General features: G+C 37.0%; 1 protein-coding gene across 7 annotated transcripts in view; it reads left to right on the top strand.

Annotated features, from left to right (window-relative positions):
• Positions 1-11582, top strand: part of POLN (DNA polymerase nu) — a 96580-nt gene that overhangs the window by 2721 nt on the left and 82277 nt on the right. For 5 of the 7 annotated variants that reach the window (XR_009726459.1, XM_061359819.1, XM_061359817.1 and 2 more), the window contains exons 1-5: positions 1929-3481; positions 4956-5441; positions 5897-6087; positions 7864-7976; positions 8836-8993. Coding sequence is in view for 6 of the 7 variants with exons in the window: in XM_061359819.1 (XP_061215803.1) it covers positions 3470-3481; positions 4956-5441; positions 5897-6087; positions 7864-7976; positions 8836-8993 (960 nt within the window). In the remaining variant the exon portion in view is untranslated. The other 2 variants (XM_061359823.1, XM_061359820.1) reach the window with 2 other exon arrangements.

Raw genomic sequence — 11582 nt, 5'->3', positions numbered from 1 at the left:
GTGTGTATATATAATCTTTAGCTGGATCAACATGGGTCTGGAGAGAAGAAAAGGTTTGCCTCCTTTAAAAGTAAAATAAAAATCGAAACCCAGCTAAAACCCTGTCTTGTTAATTGGTCTGTTTCAAACTTTAATGAGCTCTGTTTGACTGATATATCTTTAAAGATTAAATTCTCCTTACTGGAAAATCTCTCTTCGGAAGGTAAATACTGGGTTCAGTAGGGACAAATAATTACAATGTTGAACTAGTGGGTGAAATTCTCTTGTTACCTTAACAGTAGAGCTTGTAATATTCCATGTAGTGTCAAGGAGTTAGGAGGCAAGGATGGGTTTCTACTGCCATCTGGTGATACTTTTTCATAAACTAGCAATTTGAGGTTGCATAGCTCTTTAGATAACTGTCACACTGAATACTGAGTGCTGAGAGAAATGTAGATGTCATCATCTCTGGAAGGTGAATTTGTCAAGAAAAAATGTCTAGCTGTGAAACAATGAAAAGTATTCAACGTAAACTCAGTCACTGTCATTCTTTAATTATAATTTTAGTGTTGTAGGAAGTGTTAAGAAAAACAAACCTAAAATGAAGCTACAGTTACATCCAGATTCACTATTGTAACAGCTCAAGTTAAAAGTCTGAGCTGGAGTTAAATAACTGATTATACACATAGACCAATATGAACCTGCATTTAATACTATAGTAAGCTTAGTTTCTTATGGAGACTAAGGTAGTTACTCTTTGAAAATGCTTTTTTGAGTGTTTTAAGTACTGAGTCCTGATTTGCCTGGTTATCTTTTTTTTTTCTTTTCCTTTTTTAACAGCTTAAGTAAATAGAGATAGATCACCTTATGATCAGGTTGACATTGGTCATCACCACATTAGGTTCAGAAAGTGTCTTATGCTGGCAATACAAATATCATAGTTGAAAAGAGTAGTGGAGTATTTGATTTGGTATGGACCAGAAGTTAGGAGGGGACAAAATGCATATTCTACCCATGAGGTGTCTTTGGGCTGGGCGGTAAAGGAATCTGGAGATAAAGGAATCCCAACTAATTGCAAAGTCTGGAGAGACCCCCAAATATTGCTGGCCTGTTGCTCTTTCTTTTATTCCAGCCTTCACTTCTTGGGGCTGCCGGGCAATGTTGAGGACAGAAAAGAGAAGGCATGTCCTGACTTATTTAGCAAGGTGCAGAGCCCTGAGGTACATTTGCAAAGCAGCCTTTATGCTACAGCATCACTGCTTTCCGTGCTGTGTGGTAAATGTTACTGGTGGCTTAGTGGTGGGCCAGGCTGCCAGCTGTATTGGGGCACAGTTTGGCAGCTCTGAATTCTTGTTCTTGTCTGGTCCTGTGATACCTGTTTACTGCAAGGATGAGGAATTGGAAAAAAATTTATCCTTAGCAGATGAAGCATGGTCAGTTCTCTGTAGGGTATGGTATGCTAAAGATATATAAGCAAATAGTGTTTTGCTGAAGAAAATTATTGTGCCTAATTCCAAGAAAACAGTTAAACTGCTTAAGAGACCAAGATGGATCTGTTTCCTTTAAGGAAGGAAAGGTGAATATTTATGTATTACCAAAATGCCTTTTAATACTGTGGAAAATGTTTGTCTGCTTTATAACAAATTTGAATTTTTTCTTAATGGGGGCAGAGCACATATTTGGGAACCTGCAGGGCTCTTTTAAGCATGAATGGTATTAATTTGAGGAAAATGGTTGTCATGGAAAGTTTTATTGCAATTACTTTAGGTTTGGTAGCATTGTCAGTAATGTAACACTGTATGTGTACCCAAAGATACATGTGCTGCTCTCAGATTCACCTGTACTGTAAAATGTTTCCCATTCTTTTTTTTAAAGGTATAGAAAAGACAAAGGACTATAAACTAGATGATAAGGATGCACATCTGAAAAATGAAAAGGCAAGCATTTTATAAGATTGAAGACCACTAAAAGCAGTCTTTCTATAGCAGGTTCGAAGTTGGTATAGATTGGTACTTCCATAACAAGCTTTATTACAATATAATGTATGCACTCATAATTCACTTTCCCCTGCCTTATTTTGCACTTGGCATCTATTTACCTTTGAGAGTCTTGGCCCCACTTCTGTTACCTTTTTTTATAGCAATTTATTTTTGACAGATTGGTTAGAAATAAATGAGATTGCCACGGTTAGGTAGTTCCAGGTTTAAAAAGGTTCTCAAACATCTGTCACTGAGCAATCACTAACAAACAATCATAAAGTGACATGATTTATATGAAAAATTAGTTTGTATTAGGAAGCTTAGTTTTTGATTTAGTCATCTCTGAATTTGGTTTAATAAACCTGTGAGTGAGAGCCAGTGTAGGAATGGGAATGGAGCCCCAATTCAGGCTGCAATTGCAAGATCTGTTGAGTTGATCAATGAGTTCCGGATACTGCAAGTGTACTACTCCTGTCCCAGATGGTAGTTTCACAGCCTTCCTTACTCTAACTGGTGCATGTTTCACATTTCAAGTCCATTCAGGTTGCTCAAGATGCAGAAAACCAGTTTGCTTTGTGGGATTGAGATTTCCTACAAATTAAATTGGCTTGTAGGTAGACATGCAGCTGTGGATGCACATGGATAGTAATGGAAGCTCTTTTTCTGGGGATGGGGTGCTAATTTTGAGTCACTGCATCTAATGTAATTTTTCTAGATCCACATAAATTGGGAGTTGTTTTCTCTATTTCCAGCCATGTCATTATTTCTAGTAGAAGATCAGTTCTTCCTAGAAGCTGCTGCTTCTTTCTGTGGTTAATTGTAGTTCCAACTGTATTATTCTGACTTGATAATTAAATTGCTATGTTCTTATTTTTGAACCTCTAAAAAAGAAACATTTATTCCTGATTCTGTAATTACTTGAGCGTCCCAATTCAAATTCTACCGTGTTAAACGATGCAACTATTTGCAGTTTGACTGGAGAATACAGCTGAGTGAATTAGTTGTCTTTCTACAGCTCTTTAACATTTGGTCTTTCTGTGATAGTATTTCTCCACTTATGGCAACTTCTTAGAGTGTGCAGTTTTTGATTAGCATTGCCTAAATCCAAGTAATTTGGCTTCAGAAGAACCACTATTCATTTTGGTAATAGCAAAAGCCTTATTAGCTCCCCTTTTATATTTACTTGGAACCTGTTAATTGTATTTCTGCTGTAGAGTTAATCCTGTAAAGGATGATCTCAAGCAATATAAGCCTTTTTCATCTTTTGACTCTGTAGTTCTGCGGTTTGGGAATACAGGAACTGGGTTGAGGAATATTGCAAAACCAGAACACCCCCCCAGCAACTTACTGGCTTTGTCATTCTGGTTTGCTCAGTCGATACAGATGGAGTAGAAATGGACAACACCCTTTGATCAGTGAAGATTGTCATTGTGGGGGAATGGATGGGAGCCTTGCACAACAGTAACTTGTGGTTCCTTTGAAGTGAGAAGGCCCTGGTTTTAGGAACAGTAATGACAGCAGAGGTACTGAAGGAGACTCTGCTCCAGGAGCAGAAAATACAGTCAAGGCTTCAGTTGCTTTTCAGTGCAGTGGGTGAATATTAAGCTTACGCATGATGCTGAGACTAAGAACTGGGAGCCAACTACTTTGTGTAACAGTTGGAGAACTCACAAGACAACTTGTGTTGTATTCGATTCTGTGCGAAATCAGGTTCAAAATCTTCATGTTGAAAGATGCTCTGTCAGGGACTGTAATCTTTCTGAAGATTAAAAGATGAGTCATTATAAGAATGTGTAATTTCAAAAAAGGAAGGATCTTTTAAAAGAAAGTAAATGGAATTTCCCCTCCAAAGCCAAAACATTTGTAGGTAGTATAGGGATAGTTACCTCATTTGAGTAAGTTAAATGTAAAAGTAATGTAAACGTAAAAGTCCAAGTAAACTTTGAGAAGCAGCTTGCACATGCATCCCTAATAATCCATCATCTTTCCAAATGCTCAGGAGTCAAAAGCTTGACAGATCCTGTAACACCTGTTGATGATCAAGGCTTAAGAGGAGTATTGAGGGAAGATACAACTCTATATAATAAATAGTTAAACACAGATTTACCTTGGGGGATCTTGGAAAGGCTGCCAGCTGCCATTCCAGAGTTCCTTCTTTATGAAATGAAGACAGAGGATCTGTTTCAGCTGAAGAGGTTGTAAAAGAAACTAACAAACACTGAGATAATATTAAGGCCAGTGGCATAGTGAGGAAATTTCTGAAGGAAATCCAGGATGAAGGAGTAAAGTCACAGTATTAACATGCAACTTCTTGCTTAATGCTCTTTAATAGCATGCTGCTGTAAAGGGATCCAGGGGCTGTCCGAAGGAGGAAAGCTGTTCTGGGTATTGTGGGTTAAGTGGAGTAAAATAAAATAATCATACTCGTGATAATACATCTTCAGTACAACTTTCATATACATTTTATTTACATCTTAGTCTTGCAAGTTGTTTGAAGAAATTGGTGGAGAGCCAGTTGACTCAGTGTACTTGAATTTCCAAAGCAGCCATTGTGGTCCCTTGCCAAAACTCTTCAGTAAATGAAGCTGTCATGAAAAATGCTCTGAATATTGAGCTAAAGATGTAGATGAGTGGTCTTTTCTTCCTTCAAAGGTCACCAGTAAGCTAGTCACCATGGAGGGCTGGCTCCTGGACTAGATGCATCTTACAGTTGTATGCCATTTTTAGTGTTGGACTAATATTAGATTAAACCCCAAACAAACAGTGGTGGGTTTGGATATAAGCAATATAAATAAAATAATCTTACTGATAAATATGTGAATTTTGGTTTATATAATGTGCTTCCTCTAAACTATCTCTTTATTTTGTTAATATCAACATTTTTTCAAGGATTATCACTTCCTTCAAAGCTCATATAAATGAACTCATGTGAGTTTATTTGTATTTTTCCTAATAAGTAGAATAATTGGTTCATTAAATAATTCCCAATTTTTCCAGGAGCTTCATGAGTCCACAAATGACATATTAAAAATATCTGCCAGCCCTGAAATAAATAACACTGGTCAGATAGTCAGGACATTACACACCAGTGAAATGCTTTGCTGTCAAGATACTGAAAGAGCGAGCTGTTACCAGGATATAAACTTGCCAACATGGGGATATCGAGAAAGAAATCTTGAAGTAAAAGCCAAAAACCAGGAGTGTGAAAAGATTGTAACTGCTCCCCTTAAAAGAAAGCAAGATGTGCCTTTATCTTGTTCAGAGAAAACAAGGAGATTGCCTGTAAGAACCTACACTTCCTCACATGAAAGAAGATATGACTGTACTTCTGGACAATCAGAGTCTTCTGAAAATTGCCCTTTTGATGTCAGGAATTTAGGATGTGAAGAAAAAAGAGAATTGCTGACAACTGTAAACCAGGCAGCAGCTTTTGTAACTACTATGATATTTCAAGATGGTTCTTCACAGCTCAACTCGGAGCAGGTTAGTGAAGGATGTGTTTTGTTTAGAGTCAGGTTTGTAGAAACATTTGAACTGTGTGTGTGTGACTCCCATGCTCATCAGGAGCCTGGAACCTGGAGCAGTTCAAATACCAAATATTCAAATGTAAAATGAGGTAAAGGTTAATACTTCTGATTACATTTTATTTTTAGTTACCAAGTAAAATCTAAAATAAAAAAGGAATGAAGCTGCTTGGGCTAAACAGGCATTTGTGTACTTGAAGTGAGACTGGAGTATTTTTTCCTGCTTTTTACTGTTTCTTTGACTGGCTTTTTATTTCAAGGCTGAAACACTTGCATGCTCTTCTACTGTGTCAGTGTTGGATGCAGTAACTCTCATGTACATAAATAAGTTTCATATTGCAAAACTGGGACATTTTCTTTACAGGCTCACATAAAATCTGTCAGAGGAAACACTATTGTCATTGCCCTTAACAGGTCTTAACCTCATCAGTAAAAGGATTTGTTGTGTTAGTGAAGAAGCAGACTGGTCAACCTTGCCCTCCCGGTTACTCTTCAACTGACTGTACTCGAAATGCTGCTAATGAAAATGATAAATTAATTTATTTGAGACTTGAATGGCCATCTCTTTGGCAACAAGCACAGCAGGCTCATGAGAGATTCACTTGGTGAGAATATGTAGGAAAAAAGTACTATTTTGCTTTACATACGCTTTTAACAAGTTATGTAGGTTACATGGCACAGGTTACATATATACATATATAGGTTACATATACACTTAATGAGTATAAGGAGATTGAATTAACTGAGTCCTGTGGCAAGATTTGGCTAATATAAACCAAATAAGAATAGATTATTCTTTTGGGCTCAGCATATTGCTGACTGCAGCCCTACAGATCTAGGTTGGGATTCTGATAGGAGCTGTTTATATTCACCAAGTAATCCTTTATGAACAGCTTATAGCTATATGGCACCACGAAATATGTTTTGTACAGGTTTCTCTTGTAGCTTGTTTTCCATTTTCTGAACTGCATTTCTTACCTGGTACTGTAAATACAGTAAATATCCTTTTTGAGCTTTCCTGATATTTTAAGTTTTTTGAACACCATAGGCCTTTTCACTGGCTTTTGAGATCCCAAATAAAGTTTTCCTAATATTCAGTAATAATGTTACACCAGAATTGCAAGATTTTTTTTTAAGTAAATGCTTTATGTAGCTGTGTAATAAACTTCCAGTTAATATAAGCAAAATCCATTTTTATTCTTACTATTAACTTTGAAATAGCATCCCATAAAGGGAGAAATGAGAACCAAATCTGATTCTTAGATATAATATTCACACGTTAAAACTTCATTAGAATATGTTATGATTTTCAGTAATAACTGCTTTATTGTAAACTGCTGAATTTGGATTATTAAATTACAAAGCATTCATTTACAAGACGTTGGACTCAATTATTAATTTCATCTCTGCCACTGCTCCACTGTGACTTGAACCAAATAATTTCCCTATACTTCTTTAGGTGTAATACTGGAGTTGTATGACAACTGGTTTAATAACTTGTTAGTGTGAATAGAGGTTGTTCTGAATTGAGAATAACATATCAATAAAGCAGGGACATATGAAGAGTGAAAATTCAATAATAAGTAAATAAGTGTATTAGCATTTAGATGAAACCCATAGGTAATTATTAGTTGTTGGAATAGTGTGGTTGTGTAGTAGTGGCTCTACACTGTATACAGTAATATGAGCTACACAACTTCTGAGTACCAAACACTTCTTGGTACTGTGGTTTCATACCACCAAAGAAAAATGAACTTGAAAGCTCCATAAAAAATTGCTATTTTTCTATATTGCCCCCAAAACCTTATAAAAGTAACACAAATAATGAGTAAATCTATATACTGATAGATATAATTGGCAAGATTGATTTAAATTAGTGTGGGAACTATAGACATTTTCAAAAGGAATGGAAAAATGTGACATAGATGGAGTATTCTGGATTTAGATAGTATATGAACACTAGGCAATTATGGCAATTTCTATTGTCGAATCATGACCTAAAGTAATCTTTAAATCATGATTTTATGCCACTAAATTAATTCAGAATCCTCTCTGATTTTATTTTCATATATTAAAGTATTACAGGGAAGCCAGTTGCTGTTTAGGATTAAGATTGCATTTAATGTTGAGTATCAAATAGGATTTGTTTGTGAATGCATGTTAAGGCATATCTGCTATGATGTTTGGTTTATTATAGAATGAAGTCTCAGTATTAATGAATTGAGAATTTAATATTCAAATACAGTGTACTGTTCTTGCAGGAATAAAGAAATGTCTTGTGTTAACTGTTTAGTAAGAGGTGGTAATTAAGTGTATAAAGTAAATATATTCACTAAATCTAGTAGTGATACAGTGTGCATTAATAAACTGCTTCTGTGCAGCCAGGTGTTGTTTCAAATGCTGCGTTGCAAAGTTCCAATTATTTGTTTCAATGCAAAAGATTTCCTGAGGACTTTACTTCAAGTTTATGGTAATGAAATTAGCTGGAAACAAGGTAACTAATCTATGATCTAATCCTGTCATATCTGTGCTTTTGATGTTTCTGTTAAAATCACCAGGTGCAGAAGTAACTAGATTAGTGGTTAAGTAATATATGGAAAAACAGTTTTAGTATGATGGAAAGGAGAAACCTTCTTGGGGGAGGTTGTGACCAGAGGCTTGGCATGTCAAGATGATGCATTTCTTCTCAGAGTAGGAATCAAATCATTGAATAATTTAAGCATTGCTTCTAGTGGTAACAAAAGCTGTCAATACAGTCCTGACTGGATCTGAAAAAGTCAAACTGCTTCGTATTTCATGTTCCCTAGACAGACTTTCTCTGCTCAAGAGGAAAGGCTGAAATAAATTCCAGAGGAGTTCCTAGTTGTCAGAATTGGGAATTACTTGAAGGGGTCCTTGTTTTTTTGATAGGAACAAATTAAAACTTTCTTATATGGATTTAAAAGCAACTACAAACAGAAGATATAATGTTTATGTTTGCCTTTTTTTTTTTTTTCCCACTTAAAATCATAAAATCCAATAGGTTGAAAAGACCTTTAAGATCATCAAATCGAACCTTTACCCCAGGACAGCCAAGTCCACTACTAAACCATGTCACTAAGGGCCCCATCTACATGGTTGGTGAACACTTCTGGGGACAGTGATCCCACCAGTGCCCTGGGCTATTCCTATGTAGTCATGATACTGATTGTTTGTTACAGGTGCAAATTCGGTGTTTTAAGATTTTCATAGTGTAAATGCTTGTCTATTTATGATGGGTGTCTACAGGAAAGATGGGCAGCACTTTAGAAGTATTTCTCAGTATGGGATGTAGCCAAAGTATTTTGATTGACAAAAATAACTTCTTTTTCTAGTTGCTGATAGTGTCGTATTAGATCCCAGGATTGCAGCGTGGCTGATAAACCCCAGCGACACAGTTCCCTCTTTTGAATGTTTAATCCAGAAGTATTTTGAAAATCCTTGTTCTATGGGAACAGTAAATACAGATACAGGCACTTTGAGAAATGCATCAGTAAGTAGTTTGTTTCAATTGCTTGTAGTTGGGTAAAAAGGGGAAGGAAATGATGAAAGAATTGCCTTTTTCTTACAAAATACTGGAGAAAGAAAGTCACATAATGCTTTTCTTCTGACGAAAGAAAATTACTATATTAATACTACTTGTTGGAAATTTAATTTTAAAGAAAGGGGAGAAGGGAAGGAAGGTTCACTTCATTCTGCCAAGATGGCATCATATTTTCCAGAACAGCTGTAAAATTCTTCAAAACCTGAAAGTTCAGTACCAATGTGAATTAATATGTAATCTCATCCTTTTGCTTTCTACCTCCCTCCAAACTGATTTCCAGTTTTCCTTTCCAAAATGTCTGTCTAATGCCTTGTTCTGTAATTCCTGTGAACTTGTAGCCTGTACATAGTTACTTGTTATTAACAATTTTGCTGAATTTCACAGCTGGTAAAGGCACCACATCATAGGCTGAGGAACAGTAGGGAGTCAAATGTGAACCTTCAAGCATGTGTATGAAAAAACTGTATTTTTATTCTCAACAAGATAGAATGTGCTTTTTTGGGAGGTTATTCTCAGCATTGTGAAGATATCTTACTGTCTGTTGAGAGTGTAAAATTTTGGTGTTTGTGTTTTGTATTTCATATCTACTCTGACCACATTGGCCTTCAGATGTCATTTGAATGATAAAAATAGATGTGCAATGCCTCAGTGGTGGTTTTTGAAACTGGTCACTTCAGAGGCCTTGCTTGTTCAGACTCGGGTATTTAAATGTGATCATAAGGCTTCTAGGTCACAAATCCAGATGTCAAGTGGACTTACAGCATGCACAGAGGTCAGTTGTATTGGCATATACCCATCAGTATAGATAATTCTGAGAGACCAGAGCTATTTACTTTAAAACAATAGCTGTAAACTGCAGTTGTTTAGAAGTTTGTGGGCTAAGCTATTAGTGCAGGGAATGGACAGGCAAACTGGCAGAAGCTATGAATTTGTTGGTTATTTCTGTATGTGATGTCCCCTTCTGAGAGTCAGCATCCTTAATCTTGTCTCTTTCATTGTTTGACTCAGTCTCTTGTTCTCAGTATATCACATCTATTCTTAGTTATAATTTCTCAACTTTGTCATGCTGATTCCCAGCTCTGAGTTAAATATTGAGTTGTTATTTCCTTCCTGTCCCACTTCAGGTCTAGATCGTTTCCTTTCCCCAACCATCTCCAGTGCCTTATGCTGACTTGTTTACCCAAGTCCCAGTTAATGCCTCCCTCTAGCATCCTGTGATTATTCCCTGCCCAGTCCTTATGCAATTAATTTGTTCCCTGAACTCTCCCACTTTCTGTTTGGCTTCTCTGTTTGCTCAGTGAGTCCCAGTTCTTCCATGAATGCTAACTCTTTGCCAGATTTTTCTCTTCACCCTTCTTGCTCTGACTTTACTGGTATGTTCCTGATGGTTGGTTGTACTCCAGGAGGGATCTGTGTCAGGTGATGTATCATGTCTTGCGCACCACTCTTTCAGTTAAGCTCCCTCTGTATTGTGCTAATCCTGTCCACCCGAGTAAGTATTTGAAATGGCTGCTATTTTATTCTGTAGCCTACTACTCACCCACACACCTCTGCAACATAGAATATGTGCTACTTGCTGCTTGTCCTTATATTTGCTGCTGTGCCAAAGGCTCAGTTAAAGGGGTCATAGTCTATATACCTTGAAACTTTTGCTGAAACAGGTGCTATGCATCATACTGCTCGTGTCATTACTGCATTTGCGGATAACGAATCTTGCTGTCACTGAAGCCTGTCATTGGTCTTACTTCCACCTCCAGAATGGATCAAACAAGCTGTTGCTCAGACCATAATATTTCACAGGCAGCTCTTTTGTTCCAGAACCAGTGGGTATGGACAAGGTTTCTTGGAGACAGCTTGATGGCTTTTCACTGCAGTATAGGCCTGCTTATGTTAATCTGTCTGAAGTGGAGAGAAGTCCTTACTGGTAGGACAGGACTAGACTGTTATAAAACAAGGATGACCACCACTGGATGTCTATATTTCATCTTTGGAGAGAGCTCTCTCTGCATCCTACCTTCAAGGGTCTACTTTTTCTCAGTCTTGCAGTGTTCAAGCCTGCAGTAGGCTGAAGGGAAGCCTGTACCAGTAGGTGTCTATATTGTCTACTCACAAATGACCAACACAACCAGTGCTGAAGTTGCATAGACTAATAGCCCTTGAGCAGATGGGGAGCCTGCAGGGACTGTCAGGGGAATTCATGATCCTTTTTTAACCCTTTCCTGCTGCTGGGGCTCTGCTGGGACATGCTTCCCACTAACAGACATCTGTTTAGTTTTATCTGCTGTTATCTTGAGTTATATGGTCATTATAAAAGATAAAAACACACAGGCTTGAGCACATTCTAAATGACTGCAACACTAGTGCCCCTTTGTTATATTATATGTGGAAGGAAAATGTCTGTAGCAAAGATTACTCCAGAACTTGGGTAATTCTCATTTTAGCATGAAATATAAGTTCTTGTAATTAGTCGTTATCTCCCACTCTTTTGTTACAATTGGCACTTCTAAAAATCAGTTGAACCAATGTGATAGAGTTCTT

Source organism: Neopsephotus bourkii, unplaced genomic scaffold (genome assembly GCF_033783945.1).
Source record: "Neopsephotus bourkii isolate Nb327-2 ecotype Australia unplaced genomic scaffold, CSIRO-AGI_Nbou_v1 NB_994, whole genome shotgun sequence".
Taxonomy (NCBI): Eukaryota; Metazoa; Chordata; class Aves; order Psittaciformes; family Psittacidae; genus Neopsephotus; species Neopsephotus bourkii.
Note: the sequence above shows the minus strand (reverse complement) of the source record. Positions and strands in the feature narration are given on the sequence as shown.